At 38.3% G+C, this 22227-nt stretch overlaps 2 protein-coding genes across 2 annotated transcripts in view; one reads left to right on the top strand and one right to left on the bottom strand.

Moving 5' to 3' along the window:
• Positions 1–22227, top strand: part of LOC125237462 (inositol 1,4,5-trisphosphate receptor) — a 136469-nt gene that overhangs the window by 77215 nt on the left and 37027 nt on the right. Inside the window, 13 exon segments of the mRNA XM_048144561.1 lie at positions 758–891; positions 1688–1735; positions 2900–2928; positions 2931–3058; positions 4050–4191; positions 5071–5192; positions 6309–6440; positions 7335–7476; positions 8439–8608; positions 13687–13802; positions 15538–15673; positions 16464–16626; positions 17642–17781. Coding sequence (XP_048000518.1) covers positions 758–891; positions 1688–1735; positions 2900–2928; positions 2931–3058; positions 4050–4191; positions 5071–5192; positions 6309–6440; positions 7335–7476; positions 8439–8608; positions 13687–13802; positions 15538–15673; positions 16464–16626; positions 17642–17781 — 1602 coding nt within the window.
• Positions 9090–12450, bottom strand: LOC125237461. The gene is made up of 3 exons (XM_048144560.1): positions 12361–12450; positions 11187–11296; positions 9090–10394 (listed from the first exon to the last, which is right to left on the bottom strand). The coding sequence occupies exons 2-3, from the start codon at positions 11230–11232 to the stop codon at positions 9148–9150; spliced, it is 1293 nt and encodes a 430-aa protein (XP_048000517.1). The 5' UTR covers positions 11233–11296; positions 12361–12450; the 3' UTR covers positions 9090–9147.

Below are 22227 nucleotides of genomic sequence, written 5' to 3'. Positions count from 1 at the left end.
CTAATCATTTTTTTCCCTTTAACACTATTAACTTGAATTCTATGTGTATACATTGAACAGTGAACATATGTGACATATATGACCAGTGGACACTCTATTTAATAATGCAAGAACTGTAAAACATGAAAAAATCGAGTAGTTGATAATTGTCCCCCAATCGTAATTACCCCGCTGCACCTTAATATGTCTTTGAAAATAACAACCAAAAACATTCTTTTCACGAGCCGTTGAAGGATTAAAGCTAAAAAAAGAACTTACCATATGTCTCTTTAATAATAATAATAATGCTTTATTTACAATTACAATATTAATATTATTCTAGGTACAGAAAAAAACTTATTGTTAGGTTTGTATCAGTTCACCAGGGTCATGCCTCTGTCTCCCGAACTAGGTCGAAACCTGTGACTCGGGAGTCAGCGCCAATTTCAGGCCAATTTGCCCATAGAATGTTAATTACAGACTTACATGACTAGTGTTAGTACATTCTAACCTGATTAACCTATTGACAAACTAGTACCTACTACTTTGGGTCTTGGTATACAGGACAATGAAGGGACGCCCAGTGTCTAGCAAATGGACTGTCCAATCTACTGGCGATATCGGCCAGCAAGCTGTTGGAGCAATCCCACAGGCGATTTGTTTGAGAAGCGACTCTTTTCTTTCATGACTTCTTGAAAGAGACAGTGATAGTCATAAACCAACTGGTGACCATTAAAACGGCAGCCTTATTTCCTGACATACAACTTTTCTTAAACAGTTCATCCTAGACGTCCGACTGGACTACCGCATCAGCTGTCTGCTCTCCATCTTCAAGAAGGAGTTCGAGCAAGCCGGCGAACGAGCCGACGTCGAAGCCATAGGGCTGCAGGCTGAAGGCATCTTCAGTTGCAGGTGAGAACCTTCCAATTTGAATAGGCCATCCTAGTCAAGTTGACTTCATAATTAAGTCATGACTAAGAGGTGACGACTTTGGAAACTTCAACAAAGCGAGTAAGATGCCTATACTATATGTATACTGTCATAAATTGTTCGAGCAAATTAAGTTACAAGTTATATCTAACTTGTAACTCGTAGCTGCCCGTCGGATGGACGTTTAAACTCGTCAATAAGTATGATCATAAACTTTGAACTTCAACAATGTTGTCGATGAAAAAATATAAATCCAGTTTTTATTTATAAACACAATCTGTTACTTTGTTGAGTTTCGAGTACAGATCAGAATATTTTAAATTATTTCTTGTAGTGCCTATTGAGGCATTTTTATCTTGGTAAAATAACAGAGTTTACTCATTTTTTAGAAGTAGAAATAACATAGAATGTGACTAACGCATGCTTGTGGTGGGGGATAATACCACAATCATCTAAATTATTTAGTTATCATGTAGTTGTAGCAAAATTTTCCTTAAAAGCAGTGATCGGAATCTTGGCGTCATTTCTAACATAAGATTCATTATTTCGAATTCGTCAAGCAAATGACACCCAATTGTCCGATTTCTGCTTATAAGGTATACCTTTATAATCATTTATTTCATCAAGTGATTCGTGATTTTTAGAGCTTAATTCACGACTACATAGCTCTTATGATAGGAGATCTTGATTTCTTAGCTATTACTTATATATCTTCTTCAGATAAAGTTCTCCTTGTCATAATTTATCTAGATCTTCTATAATGTGTAAATTCTTTCAGAGCTATTCAAACAGTACCTGACGGGTGCCTCCCCAAAAATGTAGACTTGTTAGTAAGCTCAACTGTACATCGCATGGTTTGACGCATCCCTGTGCATATGTTGATGATTGATGTATATTGTATATCGATATATGATGATAAGTGCTCAATAAATATAATCCTATAAAAATATTGCTTTTCAATGAGTAAGGTGTTTGATTCAAATGGGACTGTAACAAAGAATTGTTTTCTTTTTAATTGATTTTGTGTTTCTTAAGCTTTCATATGCGGCTGTAAAAAGAAATCATTTAAATATAAATCATAATAAATACATGTTAAACTAGAAATATATGGAACAGATCTGCTTCCAAGTATATGAAAAGTTAAGTACAAAGCTGGTTATTTATTTCTTGTAATTTTTGCTGTACCATTTGGGTAAAACTACCTGTATACATGCCATTAAATCATGTCGTGTTCGTATATAAGCATTTAACCCTTCGTCGCCTTAATGTAACCATAAAATATTTAACATGCTTGATTTCATATGTTATGTCCTTGTGTGGTCTGTACCAATGTTACTAATTACTAATATAATAATTACTAATAAGCCAATAATTTATATTTGCATGCAAAAGCTTAAAACAGCTAGAAATATAACCGAATCCTGATAAATTAATAACCCTTTCAAAACGCATGCAATAGGCTAGTTTCCTACTAGTCAAATCAGCTTCTTTTTAAGAACTGTCAAAACGATTTGCTAATATGGAATTACTATGAAATACGGAGGAATGACGTCACGGTCAATTCATTTACTTTATATCTTTTTGTTTGACTTATTAAATATAAATTATGTTTAAACACAACTAGTGTCTACATTTTTCTTCTAATTATATGGTGCTTTATTTCGTGCACTGCACAAAATATTTTATTTTAAGTATAGGAAAGTAAACTAGCCTATTGCAAGATCATTGAAAAGTGTCGTGTCATCTCTACAAGACGAAACAATACATATTTCAATCATAGTATAAAAACCGATACATTTCAAAAACAATCACACATGAAAAATCCAATTTCAAAAATCATCCTTACAACTTTCCCGAAAACTTTCGTAAGTTTCCGTAAAACTACGAAGGAGAAGCTTCGCACAACATCTGTAACCAAAAGCATGTGACCACCAATCAAAAAATAAGCTGTACATTTTGTACAAAACTTAAAACAAAGTCCATATTCCAGGGACGGACTCGACCTAGACGAATGCGGGGGCGTATGGTGTTACGCGTACTACTGCAGTTGTGTTCCCAAGGAGCTTCGGCTGCGTTGGTGTCTGGGGCCTTAGCGTTGCTGTTCAGACATTTCAGTCAAAGGCAAGAAGTGTTGGCGGCTTTTAAACAGGTATGTTACAGCATCTGACAAATAGTTAGTTATAAGGTACACAGCCTGTAACGTGATACATTTAGAGTAAATAGCACGGTGTCTGGGGCTCTGGCCTTGTTTTTCGGACATTTTAGTCAGCGTCAAAGAGTGTTGGCGACCTTTAAATAGGCATGTTACAGAGTTTGACCCTTATTCTATCCCTGGTTACATTAATATAAGGAAAACTTTCTGCAACGTGACCGATTTAGAATATCGTATGGTGTTACGCGTACTACTGCAGTTGTGTTCCCAAGGAGCGTGCGCTGCTTTGGTCTCTGGGGTGTTAGCGTTGCTGTTCAGACATTTCAGTCGGCGTCAAGAAGTGCTGGCAGCATTTAAACAGGTATGTTACAGCGTATTACCCTTATAAATTAGGTTATAACTGTTATAAGGTACATAGTCTGCAAAATGACAGATTTAGAGTCAATAGTGTCTGGTGCTACGCGTACTACTGCAGTTGTGTTGTCAAGGAGCGTCTGCCGCCCTAGTGTCTGGGGCGTTAGCGTTGCTGTTCAGACATTTTAGTCGGCGTCAAGAAGTGCTGGCGGGTTTTAAACAGGACAGGTATGTCACTGTGTATGACTCTTATAACTACGTTATAAGATACCTGAAGCGTGACAGATTTAAAGTAAATATTGCGGTACCTGGAGCTCTGGCGCCCATTTCTCGAAGCTACAAGTGGTTGTCAATGTCTAATATGACAAGTTGGAAAGAGATTTCCGCTTGTATCTTTGATAAATGGGCCACTGTCTTGCTGTTCACACATTTAGCCACCGGTAAGAAGTGTTGGTGGCTTTTAAATAGGTATGTTACAGCGTTTGACTCTTATTTAATACGCTATAAAACAGTGCTGGGTTACTTTGACACCTTTAAGCCAAATTACAGCATCATAATAAAATAAGAATGGGTTGATAGTCCTCTTATTACTCATTGAATGTCAATCTGTATCTAATCATGTTGATTGTTTCAGGTGCAACTCCTAGTGTCGGACGCGGACGTGGAATCGTACAAGCAGATCAAAGCGGACTTGGACCTCTTGCGGCAGAGCGTGGAGAAGTCCGAGCTGTGGGTCTTCAACAAGGGCCGCGCCGGCGCCCTAGACGACCACGGAGGTAAGCCTCTTTTGTCTCTCGATTTTTCGTTTGTCATGGTTGATACCTCAGCTAAATCCTGTAGGCCTAGCACATAATTGCCGCGAGAGTATGTCTAGCTTTTTCTAACTGTATTAATGACATAAGGACGGGTAGTCTATCTCGCGACATACTTTCACGGCAATCATGTGCTAACCCTGCTGCTGTTGTACAGCAGAGTTTAGACTTAAATAGGCTCCAATGAAGACGTAGGTACTTGGAGTGGAATCATACAAGCAGATTAAAGCAGACTTGAACCTCTTGAAGGAGGTAAGAAAACTCACTTTAGTAAACTTATTATCCGTGTTGTCTTTTGGTCCGTTCTCCGATACAGTCTAGTGAAACTAACCGTGAATCATACAAAATTTAAAAAAAAAGTTGGATTCTGAATTTCGTGCTTTGCTCTTAATGAGTTTATTTAGACTAAAAAAGGTATAAAAGTCATGTATGGGGTAAGCTGCAGAATTCATTTCATCTCCCATGGCCCACAACAATCGAAAAATTATCGAACCTGTTTACAAAATTATGCTGCTTTATGTATATTTAGAAATGTACTGAAGAATAATTATTAAATTCGAAAACGATTCGAAAATGTGAATTGTAGGAAATACATACATACATATAATCACGCCTGTATCCCATAAAGGGGTAGGCAGAGCACATGAACTACTAAAGTTTCAGTGCCACTTTTGGCAAAAAGGGGTTCATAGAAATCGAAAGTTGCTAACCTCTCGCCAACGCCACAATTTAACCCATATCCCACAGTCGACTTCTACGACACCCACACTCCCACATTGTAGGAAATAGATACTTGAATTTCGCGTCGCTTGGTTATATTGAAACTTTGCATATACTTCCCAGGTGGAACAGGCACCGTTGGTCCCGGCGGAGCGATTCTTGAGCGCAACGCTTCTATGGACAATGTTCTGGACACGTCGCGAACTGCGAAGCATGACAACAACGAGTACAAAAAGATCAAACATGTAAGTTTCCAGTAATCTAACTATAGTGTATACAATAGTAACATTTGCAGAATTATCATTATCAATATAATAACCACAAAATTAAAATTTTGAAAAAACCCCCGACCGCGACATAGTTGACCGATTTTTATGAAACATGGCTAAAAACACTCCCGACTAGCTCAGCTTTCAGACAAGAAAAACCGGCCAAGAGCGTGTCGGGCCACGCTCAGTGTAGGGTTCCGTAGTTTTTCGTATTTTTCTCAAAAACTACTGAACCTATCAAGTTCAAAACAATTTTCCTAGAAAGTCTTTACAAAGTTCTACTTTGGTGATTTTTTTCATATTTTTTAAACATATGGTTCAAAAGTTAGAGAGCGGGGGGACGCACTTTTTTTCCTTTATAGAGCGATTATTTCCGAAACTATTAATATTATCAAAAAATGATCTTAGTAAACCCTTATTCATTTTTAAATACCTATCCAACAATATATCACATGTTGGGGTTGGAATGAAAAAAAATATCAGCCCCACTTTACATGTAGGGGGGTACCCTAATAAAACATTTTTTTCCATTTTTTATTTTTGCACTTTGTTGGCGTGATTGATATACATATTGGTACCAAATTTCAGCTTTCTAGTGCTAACGGTTACTGAGATTATCCGCGGACGGACGGACGGACGGACGGACGGACGGACGGACGGACAGACAGACATGGCGAAACTACAAGGGTTCCTAGTTGACTACGGAACCCTAAAAACTAAATCGGTTCATCCGTTCAGGAGCTACGATGCCACAGACAGACACGTCAAACTTATAACACCCCGTCGTTTTTGCGTCGGGGGTTGAAAAAAAGATGTTTAACAGAAATTAACGTTACAACGCATGCCATGGTGTCGATGACGCAAACTCTTCCTCATTTACTATACTAGCTTTTATGACTATCCAGTCAGTCGTAAGCACAATCTTCAAGATATTATTACAAACGATTGATTTTTAAGTAATGAAAAATATAGGTATTGGCAGGCCTTCTATGCCTACACAATAACTAGACACAGTATTTGATGTTTTTCATGTTACCCTTCTCACTTGCTATCCCAAAACTTCATGTATAATATTTGCCATATCGTCCACAGATACTACAACGCATGATAAAATACTGCACCCACGGCAACAGCGGGACGGCCACCACCGGCAAACCTCGACGACACGAGCAAAGACTCCTGCGAAACATAGGCGTGCACAATATTGTGCTGGATCTATTACAGGTACGCGTTTACGGGAACCACGGACAAATATAAACTAAGTAAATTAAAGTCCATGAAAAAAAAACATCCGGTTATTTTATAGTTTGTAAATGAGCTATACGAGTAACAAGACCAATAAATTTGTTTATTCGTATATAATCAAATCAGCTGTAACGAAGTATCACGACTAGATAAATTTCTGAAATTAAACAATGGAAACTGATTAAATCGCGTATAATGAATTTACAATTCATCCCGACGTTTCGAACACTTGACTCGGGTGTTACCCGTTGACCACGAACGCTGTAAAGTGTTCGAAACGTCGAGATGAATAGTAAATTCATTATACGCGATTTAATCAGTTTCCATTGTTTAATTTCAGAAATGTATCTCCATAGTTTTATTTCATGAGTAACAATCGCGGTAACCGAAGACAATATTAGATAAATTTAATTAAAATAATTTTAATTGCAGACGTTTCTGCTAATCAATAGTTAAAATTTTGTCACAACTAGAGCACACCTCGTACACTGGCGATCAAATATATGAAAGAGGCGCGTTCCTAACACACATTCTAAGCTCTTGTAGGTGAATGAACGCGTACCATGCTTGTATGAGTGAGATATGACAGGTCGACTGTTCGCGTTTTTGACAGGCGGTAACTGTGAGGTAACCGAGAGCGGGTGGGCAGCGGCCAGACTGTATGATAGTAGGTAGGTAGGTAGGCCATACTCTTTATTATACTGTGACTAAAGTGTTTGCGGAAGGAGCAAAATTCGTGAAATATGTGGGAATCAATTGACATTTACCACTTCTCTTTCCGTATTTCTATTTCTTGCTAAGATCAGTTGATCTTCCATACTAAGTACTGCTCTAAAATAGGTTAATCTTATTATAATAGAGTATTGTCTGCAGGTCCCCCACGACGAAGACGATGCAGCCATGGATGAGCTGCTCGCGTTGGCGCACGAGTTTCTCCAACATTTCTGCCACGGCAACCAGCAGAATCAGGCCATTCTACACAAGCACCTAGACCTCTTCCTCAACGCTGGGGTAAGTACTACAACAAGTTCTAAGCAATGACTTATTTTATAAACAAGAAGATAACGAAATAAACGTGTATACATATCCATGCTTATACATGTCGATACTATATTATAAATGGGAAGTGTGTCTGTTTGTTTGTCCGTCTTTCACGGCAAAACAGAGCGATGAATTAATGCGATTTTTTAAGACCAAAGTCAAAAATGGAGATTTCATAGGAAATATTTTAACTTGCCTTGGGGGTGTGGGGGTTTTAAAGCAATCAGCAAGAACACACTAGTTTATTATTTAACTATAAACTGAAATAAATGTCATATACAAAGAAAAAGTGACCAAGGCCTCCAAGTGTTCCGAGCTGGAATCGAACCAGCGTACTCCGTTAACCGGACGGATGCCTGTAAAACCACTCGGCCATTGGATCACGAAAGCAAGGGTCGAAATTTCCAAGTATAAGACACAATTACCGAAGGCTTATGGCGCTCCCGGCCATCTCTGAGGTAGAACCGAAACTAGTTCGACCTCCTAACTGAATCAACACATAGAACACTTAGTGTCGCGTTAAGATAGATATGCGAATGCGATCTTGTCCATGATTTCGAAGCCCAAACGTCTGCGCGACTTCTTGAGGACCATAGTGCATGCTGATACGCAGTATATTAGGAGGAGTCAGGATCTGGTCATGCAAGAGGTAAGACATAAGTAATATAACTACATACATCCTCTTAGCCTTCGGAGAGATGTTGGCTCTCTGTGCTTGTTCTACCGTCTGTACAACGGGGAATGTTCTGATGAACTCTTCGACTTGGTCTTTGACTCGTTTTTGCCCAGAACGTGCAAGTTGTGGAATGAGCTATCTTCTGAGGATATGGGGTTCTTCAAGAAGCAGGTATTTAGGGTTCTCAAAGGTCGGCAACGCATAAGTGGCTCTCCTGATGTTGCTTATGTCCATGGGTAGCGATGACTGCTTCCCATCAGGCGGCTCGTCTGCTGCCTCTTTCATAAAAAAAAAACAATATTTTGTGGTAAATTGTGTTTAAATCATTGAGTCTAGACGCCGAAGACCGGCGTACGTGCACTTCTTGAGGACCATAGTGCATGCGGACACACAGTATATTAGGAGGAGTCAGGATCTGGTGATGGAAGAGGTAAGATTAACTATTACATTACAGATTAGTATATGGTCGACTCTACAGGCCGAAGACCAGCGTACTTGCACTTCTTGAGGACCATAGTGCATGCTGATACGCAGTATATTAGGAGTCAGGATCTGGTCATGCAGATATAAGTAGTGTACGTTGTAGTATATTTTGTGCAGTATATTGAGTCTATGGGCCGAATACCGACGACCGGCATAGCTACACTTCTTGAGGACCATAGTGCATATCGACACACAGTATACATATAAGGAGGAGTCAAGATCTTGTCATGAGGTAAGATTAACTATTATGTACATTTTCTAACTAGCCAAACCTATTTGTTAAATAACTTTCGCAGTCATGGTAGGGCTATTTATCTTTCAGTTGCGTGACTGAATAAAACTGAATATCATTTATATCAATGTTTATTTATTAAAAAGATGAAAATAAAACTTAATTATACAACTTAACACTTTAGTAACATAATCAACTTTCTTACGAAACAAAAAAAACGAGTTCTTTATATACTACCTTTACACTTTAAAAACTCAAACGCGGACCCGCTTCCCATGCGACAACAGATGCTTCACAACAATCGTTCTGAAATCTATCAACGACATCGCTTGCCCTCCGTACTTGTTATACAAGATGTAAGCGTTCAATACCAACATCTCCAGAATATGGACTCCCAATATCTTGAACCTGTTATTCGCTCGTGTCTTCTCGCCGCACAGGATACTGCAGTAATACTGCCCCAGCATCTCTTCATGCTTTTCAGGGCTATCTTTGTACTTGTTGTACTCCAACACGCAAGAAGGACGCTTGTTCTTCTGTCTGTACGTGTCTATATACTCTTTCCATTCCCCATTGTGCTCCGAAGACACCATTATAACTTCACGTCGCTCCCTCCATTTCGCTACGCAGATCCCGTCGGTATTGTACTTAACTATCTTCTCCCCCTTTTCTAACTTTTTATCTTTAACTTCTTTTAAAACTCCGAACCTTTTACGCTTAATCGGTCCTGTTACATAAGTCTTTCTATTTATTAGGAACCTGGTTAATTCAAGAGAATTGTAATCTTCACTCATGTACACGGAATGGCCGACGTCTAATTTATCTTCTAGCAAAGTCTTCGCCACGTGAGGACCGGGTTTCTGTTCTGATTGATAAACTGCCAATTTTAGCGCTAATCCGAACTCATCTGTTAATATGTATACATTTTCATAACAAAGCACAGTGATTGACTTTTCTATACATAACACCCTTGTTGGATGAACGACTTTTTTCATCATAATATTGAAGTAATCTATCATATGAGAGATTTTAGACATCTTATCAGTCTTCCCAGGCAGCTCGTGTTCGAAATTCAAACATTTTAAAATGAACATAAATCTAACAGGGCTCATGTATTCCTCGGGGTCTTCAACAAGCGGCTGCGTTGCATCAATTACATCCGCATTCATAGTTCCTACATTCAAAAGTAACCCGAGGAAAACGTAAAACTCGTTCAGTGTTACCTGCTTAAAGCGTCTACCTTGTTGATTCTGGACATTCTGGTTTAGGAGTTTCAGTGCGTGATTGTTTATATTATTTACTAGAAACTCGGATAACGATCTATTGAACAGTAGCTTGAAGAAGTCTACGGGAGTCTTGCCGCAGCTCTCCTTAAGACCTGGCTTCATTTTGAAGGGGCATATTTTAGCGGGTTGGATGTCGTTGCTCCATTGCAGCAACGATGGCGTCGCTGAAGAGGCTGAGCATTCGTCTTCAGTGTCTGATGGGCTCACTGTGTCACCTGTAATGAAAATTAAAATTGTATTCAATAACCTAACCACAAAATTGAAATTTTGAAAAAACCCCGAAGTAGTGGACCAATTTTCATGAAACAGAGCTAAGAACACTCCTCACTAATTCAGCTTTCAAACAAAAACTAAATCTATATTGGTTCATACGTTTGGGAGCTACGATGCCACAGACAGACACACACACACACAGAAAGACAGACAGACACGTCAAACTTATAACACCCCGTCGTTTTTACGTCAGGGATTAATAAAATAAAGAATATTCTACAATGCAAGAGCGAGATAGCTAGGAGACCTTTGTTGTTCCTTTCTGTTTTTTTTTTGTGTCAAGTGGTAATTGAATAAAACTAATAAAAGTTGCCACAGCTAAACAAAACACCTATTTGTACATATAAAACTGTCTCCTAGCCAAATAGTAAGCTCCGGTAAAGGCATATTTTATTTGTTTGTTTTTAGCAGATATTTGTTACTGTGTTATGAATGTTTTATATGTATTTATCTATGTATTAATATTATAGTCATCTAGGTACCCACAGCATTGAAACACAATCCTTATAGACCATTTCAATATTTTTTTCTTACACAATTCAACCGAATTAAACCAAAATATTTATTGATTTTTGTGTTCATTATATTGCTTACCATTGATACTCCAGTCGCTGTCTATACTCCAGTCACTCTCCGACATGGTTTCCCAGTCACTACCAGACTCATTCTCCTGACTCACTTGCTGACTCCGAGTCATCATTACCAGCAACAGAACATTATAAAACATTCCTTACCATCAATACTCCAGTCGCTGTCTATACTCCAGTCACTCTCCGACATGGTTTCCCAGTCACTCCCAGACTCATCCTCCGACTGACTTGCTGAATCGTCGAATCATCGTTAACTGTAAAAATTAAATTCATTAAGTTAATGTAATTCATATAATTTTAAGGTTCCGTATATCAAAAGGAAAAACGGAACGCTTATGGGATTGTGTCCCTCCGATTGTCTATCTGTTAAAACCCTTAATCTCAGTAGGCCATTTGAAATTAAAACCATATTACTCAGGCCTACAGTCATACAAATTTTAACTGGATGCCTTATGGTAAATTACCTATAAATGATTATTTTAAATATAAATATTGAATAGATTGCTGGAATTGATTTAGTTTGATGTTTTATGGTCAGTATTTTGTTCGTGTTGGTGTGGTGAAAAATGTTGTGTTTCACTTGGTGGCACAACTCAGAGCAAAGCCTCAATGAATGAGAATATAAATAGATTTGTTCATGTGGCGAAAACGTATATTTTTACACTCTCAAGGGGTTCAAAATTAATAGGGTACTAGCTGTTGACCTAGAATAGTTGAGACGTACAGGATAAAAATCAAATTATCTAAGGTTAAAATTAGCTTTTGTATGGAATCCTCGGAGGGAGAGTCCGACTCGAACTTGTTTCAGGAATAAGAATATTACGATCACAAAAATGTCTATAATATATTATTTGCAAAAATAAATGTGCCGGTAAACTCACATGTTTACATTTATACGTTTTAACTATAATTCAAAAGTGAGGTTAAGTTCCAATTAACACTATAATCATTTCGTTTTAGTAACTTTAAAATAATTTCGCATTATAATCACGAAAAATAGAAATAATATGAACTTACCGACAAACCATGACTCGACTTGAATTTAACTTTATTTGTATTAAATCACCACTTACCACTTTCAATTCTTAATTCCGATTTCATTCTGCTAGCCAATTCCTCGTCTGATTCATTTTTCGAAGCCATTTCGTACAAACAGTTTAAATTCAAACACAAACTTATGATATGAACAACACGGGAACAGTAACGGTTTTAAATCAAAACTAAACCGTCGATATTTAAACAAAGAACACACTCACAGTTTCAAATATTATTAAAGAGATATACCCACTAACTTATACATCAGTTTAATAATACCTACATTACTGATATCGTTCTAAATTACTGTTAAAACTGCCCGCGAATCTTGATAATAAAAATAAACATGTGATCCGTAGTACGTACACGGCGCCGTTCCGCTCAAGACTGACAGTAGTGACAGTAGCGAGCGTTGTCAACCTGTCATAGCTACCGGTTTTTGGCCGCCGGCCGGCATGGCATGTTTTATATATCTATACGAGTATACGCGCGGCGCGCAGCTGTTATTTGGTTTGAATGATAATAATATTATGATTCTTGGGCCGGAAAGAAACATTTTATTTAATGAAATTGTATTACCATTGTACTATTAGGCAATAGTTACTGACTGAGGAATAAAGTGAATTGTAAATAATAAATAAATATTATAGGACATTCTTACACAGATTGACTGAGGCCCACGGTAAGCTCAAGAAGGCTTGTGTTGTGGGTACTCAGACAACGATATATATAATATATAAATACTTATATACATAGAAAACATCCATGACTCAGGAACAAATATCTGTGCTCATCACACAAATAAATGCCCTTACCGGGATTCGAACCCGGGACCGCGGCGCAGCAGGCAGGGTCACTACCGACTGCGCCAGACCGGTCGTCAAATTGAAGTTTTTAATATACTTTAAATCGAAAATGGGCTGCCATTGTAATAATTTATGTCAAGGTCATTAAGTCGGGACGAACTTTGTTTCTTATTATTAGATGTTTCTATTGAAGTCTGTCCAAAAAGAGTAGAAATTAAAAAGTGGCAACATCGTAGTGTCGTCCCGTTTTCTCACACATTGATTTGAAAGGGATAGCGAATGATATTCCGGTTTGTGTGGTAGGGCACAGCAGAGCGGATATCATCTCGCTCGAATCTAGAGCAGAGCCCAACTGGAAGACAGAAGACCGCAGCCAAATGGCACTAGACCCTACTCATAGTGTTGTGTTCTGCCGGTGAATAAGGCTGCCAGAGCTCAACAAGGCTGGTGACGGAAGGACCTACGTACGGAACTTATTTGTTCCGTCTATTGTCCTTTGAGTCGTCGGCAACCCGAACCCTCTTTAGAGCTTGTACACGCCTTTTTGCTGTGTACTTAAACACATAAAACACAGCAAAAAGGAGTGTACAAGTTTCTAGTGCTGTGCATAGGTTACGGTGACCGCTTTCCATCAGGCGGACCGTATGCTTTTTTACCACCGACGTAGTATTAAAAAAAAGAAAACCCGCACAAACATTGAATCCTTTGTTTTTTTTTTCGTTTTGTTGGATTGTTGGAATCGCGGATTTAGTGTTAGGTACCTACGTAGTTTTTTTGTATGTATATATTTTTTTTGTTATCAGATGGTGAACGCCGGTGAAGACGTGCTGATATTCTACAACGATCGAGTGTCCTTCAACAACTTCATACAGATGATGCGGCAGTACAAACAGACCAACGAGATGCCTGAAGCGTTGAGGTAATGTGCTAATGTGCTTTTTTTATAAGTAATTGAAAGGTTTCTAGCTTTTCTATTAGGTACTTATAGGTAAGTATCTTGCTCATAATTTTAAACTCAAACGACGGAACTGGAACGTATTAAAATAATTTTATCTGTCTCGTTGCGGTCGATGTTTTTAGGGTTTCGTAGTCAACTAGGAACCCTGAAATTTGGTACTATATGTTTAAGTATCAACCACGCCGACGAAGTGCAAAAAAGTGGAAAAAATGTTTTATTACTGGCTGGGAGTTGGTAGTTCGAAAAACTCGTACAGCTAGAAGATGTTGATACAACTCCCCTACCCTACACGTAAAGTTTGTGTACGCGGGGGAGTGGATGTTAGTTTGACATTGTTAATAATTTCAGAAATAATTGCTTCAAAAGTTTAAAAAATGCGCCCCCCCACCCCTCTAACTTTTGAACCATGACTTTAAAAAATATGAAAAAAAATCACAAAAGTAGAACTTTATAAAGACTTTCTAGTAAAATTATTTTGAACTTGATAGGTTGAACAGTTTTTGAAAACAATACGCGCCCTTGGCCGGTTTTAAATAGTCTTAATTGAAAGAAAGAAAAAGACATTTATTCAGTACATCACACATACACAGGACAAAATGGTAAAATACAAAAAAAATAAGAAACAGATAATAAAAACAAATACACAAAAACATCGTAAGAAAATTATATACATACAAACAGAAAATTACACTTGTGTGCAGTAGGGAAAAGGCTTTGACTCAGCAAGTTGTTGCAAGACGCAGGAGAGGTGAATTGCAACGCTGTTAGTCTGCCAAGGCCTGAGGGAGGGACTTTTTTAGGGTTCCGTAGTCAACTAGGAACCCTTATAGTTTCGCCATGTCTGTCTGTCCGTCCGTCCGTCCGTCCGTCCGTCCGTCCGTCCGTCCGTCCGTCCGTCCGTCCGTCCGTCCGCGGATAATCTCAGTAACCGTTAGCACTAGAAAGCTGAAATTTGGTACCAATATGTATATCAATCACGTCAACAAAGTGCAAAAATAAAAAATGGAAAAAAATGTTTTATTAGGGTACCCCCCCTACATGTAAAGTGGGGGTTGTTATTTTTTTTTTATTCCAACCCCAACGTGTGATATATTGTTGGATAGGTATTTAAAAATGAATAAGGGTTTACTAAAATCGTTTTTTGATAATATTAATATTTTCGGAAATAATCGCTCCTAAAAGAAAAAAAAGTGCGTCCCCCCCCCTCTAACTTTTGAACCATATGTTTAAAAAATATGAAAAAAATCACAAAAGTAGAACTTTATAAGGACTTTCTAGGAAAATTGTTTTGAACTTGATAGGTTCAGTAGTTTTTGAGAAAAATACGGAAAACTACGGAACCCTACACTGAGCGTGGCCCGACACGCTCTTGGCCGGTTTTTTTTTGTAATAGGGATGACAACTACATAAAAAATGGCATTCTGTTTAGTCCGTCAGTTAGATCGACCAAAAATACTGAACACATTTTTCGCTTTTTCTAATTAATGAAATAATGGGGCTTGTGACGTCACTTCTAAGTAAAAATTGTACCTAGGCGTGACGTTACGCGAAACTTCAACGCACTGTACCATCGTCGTTTTTCGTTTACGAGAAAAAAGAAAAAATACGTGTCTAAAATTCTTTGATAATCTAACTGATGGACTAATTAGTTTTTTTTAGCTGTCTCGCCTATTGTAATTAAATAATTTCCTTGCAGATACCACATTCAATTGGTGAAGCTACTGACGTGTTGTACGATGGGCAAGAATGTATACACCGAAATCAAATGCCACAGTTTGTTACCACTCGACGACATCGTGTCCATGATCACGCACCCTGACTGTATACCAGAGGTAAACATATATTATTAACATTAATAATAGGTAAATTCACATTACCCGATCCGAAATCAGATGTAGGACCGATAACCTTTTTTAACCCCCGACGGGGTGTTATAAGTTTGACGTGTCTGTCTGTCTATCTTTTTTTTATAAACTGGCCAGTGATTGACCTTAGTCGCAGCTGATGGAAAGTGACAAGGCCGAGGTTGTAGCTCACTGGTTCAGTAATAGCCTATTCACTCTTGACTTGAATTCACCCAGATGTATGTGTGTTTGTGTCTGTATGTGTGTTTGTCTGCCTGTGGCATCGTAGCTCCCGAACGGATGAACCGATTTCGATTTAGTTTTTTTTTTGTCTGAAAGCTGAGTTAGTCGGGAGTGTTCTTAGCCATGTTTCATGAAAATAGATCCACTATGTCGGGGTTTTTTTTAATTTTGTGGTTAGGTTATTATTTAATGACATGGGCCATTTTTTTTTTCAAAGTTGTCCATCCCACTTTTTTTTGTATTTGGAATTTTTTATGTGTTTTCCACTCGGAATCGCGAGATCTTTCAATCCTAATAGGAGAAAAAAAGTGTCCCAAGGTTTTTTTCCCATTCCTTTACCATTTTTTCATACATTTTGTATGGCGGTAACGGAATGGAAGGTTCGAAAAAATGTATGGAAATCTTGGGACATTTTTTTCTCCTATCAGGATCGAAAGAGCTCTGAGTATGAATCGCGTAAAAAATACCCATGTTACAAAAAAAGTGGGGTGGACAACTGTGAAAAAAATGGCCCACATAATAATTATTTTTGCAGGTGAAAGAAGCGTACGTAGGCTTCCTAAACCACTGCTACATCGACACGGAAGTGGAAATGAAGGAGATCTACTCCAGCAACTATATGTGGGACTTGTTCGAGCGCTCGTTCCTGCAAGATATGCAGGCGATACTACAGGGCGACACGCATCTGCAAGTCGCTGGTGAGTACTTAACAGGGTGAAAGGAAAAGTTCCGTTCAAACTTTGCATAGTGACTTTTGAGGTCATACTTTTATGATGGACCCATACTGAAATCACGAAAAATTTAGTAGTTTTTTAAGTAGTCACACTACTATATATAAAATAAAAATCGAAATAAGATATCATATACATTTGACGACCGGTCTGACGCAGTCGGTAGTGACCCTGCCTGCTGCGCCGCGGTCCCGGGTTCGAATCCCGGTAAGGGCATTTATTTGTGTGATGAGCACAGATATTTGTTCCTGAGTCATGGATGTTTTCTATGTATATAAGTATTTATATATTATATATATCGTTGTCTGAGTACCCACAACACAAGCCTTCTTGAGCTTACCGTGGGCCTCAGTCAATCTGTGTAAGAATGTCCTATAATATTTATTTATTTATTTTATTTATTTATATAATATATTACCGCCAATGGCGAAGGCCGGATTCGAACCGGCGTCTTTAGCAATCCGGGCTAACGCCATGAACCGCTAGGCCACCCCGTCACAGTGGAAGTCGCGGTTCTTGTTTAATATATGACGTATTATTTCAATTTTTAATGTATCTGGGAATTTTCAGAATTTGAGACTCCCCAATTAGCTATAGTTGTTAAGAAAAATTAACTCGCTGTCAGATTTGTGAGGACAATTAAGCACACAATCTGTCTAAAACTTTATTTTTTTCATATTTCGAATGTAGATTATCGCTTAAAGTTAAAACAATATTTTTTTATAGATATTTCATGCTTAGTTGTCGTCACAAAACTGCCAGTGAGTTAATTTTTTAACAACTTTCGCTAATTGGGGTGTCCCAAATTCTGAAGATGCCCATCTGGGGGGCGATTTTTGAATCTCACATACGGGATTTTGTCACTAAAATACCGGTTGAAAACGGTGACTTTATTTTCTTATTATTTTCAGTGACGATTTTCTGAATTTGAACGCGTGAGACTCAAAAATCGGCCCGCTGCTAATTAAATATTTTGATCTAGTCCCAGGCACATCGGAAGAGCCGCCGGCTTCGGTGGGCGGGGCTCAGAAGGCGTGGGTGAACTACGTCACTGATGTGTTGGTGCAGACAATCTGCACTTTCTTCAACTCTCCCTTCAGTGATCAGAGCACCACTGTGCAGGTATTGTACACTTGGAGAGATACTATTCGTGAAATATCTAGAGATGCACCGAATATTCGGTTACTATTCGGTATCCGGCCTATTCGGCCTTTATTTTAATATCGGCCGGATACCGGATAGTGACGTACTATCCGGCCGGATACCGGATGTACTGTGATTGATTGAATGATTTTGGGGTAAACAAATTAAATGTAAAAAAAAACAGTTACGGTTGTAATACTTGTAATCATAGCCCTTTATTATTAAAAAAATAAACATTAAAAAAACGGACTCCGCGCGAACTTTACTACGAAACAAGTCAAAACCTGCACGACACGCCCGCTCCCTGCTTAAATTGTAAGTATTGTAGGTAAAATTCTGCTGTCCGAATATTCGGTATCCGGTATCCGGCCAAACAACTATTCGTTGCATCTCTAGAAATATCCTTTCATTTGTAGCTTTTCAAAACTATGTTAAATACTGACCTTAAAGTATTTTTTTTCTGAAACAGCATTCTATTTATTTAGTGGGAGAGCTTTTTAAAATAATTAATAATTGAACAATGACCGACGCTCGGATGTGGGTCTAGCCACAGGCGAAAGATTTTGATGCAGATATACGATCATATCGGATGCCGTGAACAACTTGATAATTCGAGATATTTTTGCTGAAATTTGAATTTAGAACAGTTTTGATCGGTCCTTACGACTGACTTAGGCCTGATTTAGACGGCGTGCGAACTCGCATGCGATTTTAGTTTCATTGCGGGCTGTTGAGGGTACATACAATTTTGCACAGCCATCAAATACGGCAATGTAATAAAACTCGTATGCGAGTTCTCGTACCGTCTAAATGGGCCCTTATTCTTCACGCCATCCACCGATATTTTTGGGCCTGTACTGTCTTATTTTAATTTAGCGGACCGGGTTTTGGAAAGACCTGCGCTAATGTATACCTAATAATTAAAATTAAATTCTTGTATTTTTTTCCCACTTTCCAACGGATTGCTACTGAATTGTGTAAGTATGTACCTACAATTTTGTATTACGTCCTAGAAATTTTTAAAACGAGCGGAATATTATTTTTAATGAGCGGAACTATGGGAGCAAAACTGTAACAAAACTTGCCAAGTGGACATTTTAGAGTACTTACAGCCATGAAAATATTAATATCCTTGTAGTAATGTCAAGTGCGGATCCAGCTTCGTGCCCAGGGGGGGGATCACGTGGTCTATTTGTATGGCCAACCTAGGCTCCAGGGGGGTCATGACCCCCATGACCCCCCCCCCTGGATCCGCGCATGAGTAATGTGTTAGAAATCTTGGATTCAGGTATATAATCAAATTTAACACTTATGTGAAAATAATAATCTTGGTTTTATTTTAAACTAGCTTTATCCCGCGACTTCGCTCGCGTCAGAAAGAGACAAAAAGTAGCCTATATCACTCTCCATCCCATCAACTATCTCCACTTAAAAAATCACGTTAATTCGTCACTCCGTTTTGCCGTGAAAGACGGACAAACAAACACAAACACTTTCCCATTTAAACATTTTTAAATTAATAATCTAACATAATACATTCAATACCAATAAATCAAGTCAATAAAATGAAGTCCGGCAATAATTAACATCAACCAATATACATTATACGAGGTACGGTCCAAAACTTTCTGGCTGGAAAAAATTGGCGGCTTTAAAAAAAATAAAAATTATGTCATCGCGATTGTCATTTATTCTGCTTTTTCGTGTATGGTTTTGGGGTTTCTGTTGGTTCTGGTTTTGATTTTACAGCGTTTTAACAATAGGAAGTCGTAAAATTTTCGAAATGTTCAAATTGGAATATCGTTCCGTGATCAAATTCCTGACCAAGGAAGGGGTCAGCCCGACCGAAATAAAAAAAAAGGTTAGATGCCGTGTACGGGGATTCTTCTCCGTCGTTTTCCACTGTAAAAGAATGGAGTAAGCAGTTTCGTTTAGGGCGGGAGTCCATCGACGACGAACCTCGTTCCGGCCGGCCTGTGGAAGTACTCACCGAGGACTGTGTCAAGTTAGTGGAAGAGGAAGTTCTGAGTGATCGAAGACTTAAGACTAAAGAAATAGCAGCAAGAACAGGGCTTTCGAAAACTTCAGTGCTTAGGATCCTTCATGAACATCTTCATATGAATAAAGTTAGTGCTAGGTGGGTACCCAAACTTCTTTCGAGTTTGCAGCGAACTGAGCGAAAAGCGTGTTCTCAAGAAGTTTTAGACGCGTATAGGCGTTACGGAAAAAGTTATTTGGAGTCGATTGTTACGGGAGACGAAACCATGGTTCTGTACTATGATCCTCTGTCCAAAAGGGAATCGATGGAGTGGCGTCGTCATGGCGAAAAGCCGCCTAGAAAGGCCAAGGTCACGCAATCCACCAAAAAGATAATGGCAACGGTATTCTGGGATTGTCACGGAATCCTAATGATTGACATAAAAGAAAGAAATACCACCGTAAATGGCAGTTACTACGCCACCCTTATTGAACAGTTACGAGAGGCGATCAAGCAGAAGCGACGTGGAAAACTCAGTAGAGGTGTTCGGCTTCTCCACGATAATGCTCCCGTTCACACTGCTGCAGTTGCCAAAGCTGCTGTAGCAAAATGTGGCTTCGAGGAAATTCGCCACCCACCTTACAGTCCCGACCTGGCCCCAAGCGACTACTATTTGTTCTCGAGACTTAAGGCAGACTTAAGGGGAAGACGATTTTCTTCGGATGATGAAGTGGCTCAAGCGGTTTTCACCCATTTTGAGGACAAAACTCCAGATTATTTTTTCAAAGGGATAGAGATGCTTATCACGAGATCTGCAAAATGCATTGAAATAGAGGGGGACTATATCGAAAAATAAAAAAGGTTTTGTAAATATATCTACTTGTTTTCTTTGTTAGGCCGGACACTTTTGGACCGCACCTCGTACATTATACAAAAGTTCCATTACATTCAATAAATTCCTTAACACTATAATAACATTTGTCCAATAACCAGCTCGTCAGTTTACGCTTAAAGAGAGGACCTTGCAGTAGTCTTATCTCTTCGGGAATGTGGTTGTAAATTTCGATGCACATGTTAAAAGCATTTCGTCTATAAATGTACTTTTTCCCAAGCGGTTTGGCTAATCCATTCAATACTCTTACTCTTGTCTTTCTTTCCATGTTCTGAATCCGAGTTTTAAAATAATGCGGATTCGACTTGACAAATACACAGACTTCTCGTATATATAATATATAGACATGGCAAGGGTAAAATGTGCAGACTTTTAAATAGTGGGACGCAACAGTCGTCGATATATGCATTGCAGATGGCTCTGACACACTTTTTCTGGACTATAAAGACCTTATCAATATCTACTGCATTGCCCCACAGTATCAGGCCATAAAGTAAAACGGACGATACATACCCGTGATAAGCAGTAAGTGCAGCTTCAAATGAGACAGTACTTCGTAACCTTTTTAGTGCAAACACAAATCTATCAAGGTTTTTACAAACTTGTTCAATATGCTCCTTCCAATTCAAGTGGTTGTCTATAGTTATTCCTAAAAATTTAAAGGTGTCAACTTTCTCGACTTCTTCATTATCATTAATTACACGTTTATTAATATCGCTTGAGTTATATGAAGAGAATTGCATATATTTAGTTTTACTTATATTTATTTGTAGTTCATTCTCTTTCATCCAGGAGATAATGTCCATTAAAGAATTATTTATGTCGCGTTCAAAATCAATTTTGTCATTACATTTTATTACTAAAGTTGTATCGTCTGCAAACATTATACTTTTATTCGAAGTGGCTTTCGGCAAATCATTAATATAGAGAACGAATAACAAAGGTCCAAGAATACTACCTTGTGGAATACCTTTACTAACGGTTTTAAAAGATGACCTGTATGATTGCTTTAGTATTGTATGTCTCGTTTCCCTTATTTGGCTGATTTCTGTGCATTGCTTTCTATTTTACAAATAACTCTTTATCCAGTTAAGTGCTGTTCCCCGCACACCGTATAATTCTAGCTTTAGTAAAAGCCTTGAGTGACTGACAAAGTCAAAAGCTTTTGTCATGTCCATAAAGATGGACATGACGGGGACGCTCTCATTAATACACTCAGTAATAAACTTAACCAAGTCAAAGCAAGCGATAGATGTTGATTTCCCCTTGCGAAAACCAAATTGTTCAGGGCAAAGAATATTATATTTGGTTAAAAAGTCATTCAGTCTACAGTAAAATGCCTTTTCTAGAATTTTTGAAATAATGGGGATTAAGGTAATCGGCCTGTAGTTATTAGATTCTTGCTTGTCTCCTTTTTTGTATAAAGGTTTGACAACACATACTTTTAACTCTTGTGGGAAGCTGCCGTCAATAAAAGAAAGATTTATTACATGAGCAAGAGGAACAGACAGATAGTAGGCACATAATTTAAGCATTTTTGTGTTGATATTATCAT

The sequence above is a fragment of the Leguminivora glycinivorella genome, chromosome 21 (genome assembly GCF_023078275.1).
Source record: "Leguminivora glycinivorella isolate SPB_JAAS2020 chromosome 21, LegGlyc_1.1, whole genome shotgun sequence".
NCBI lineage: Eukaryota > Metazoa > Arthropoda > Insecta > Lepidoptera > Tortricidae > Leguminivora > Leguminivora glycinivorella.
This window is presented reverse-complemented; position numbering and strand designations above follow the sequence as displayed.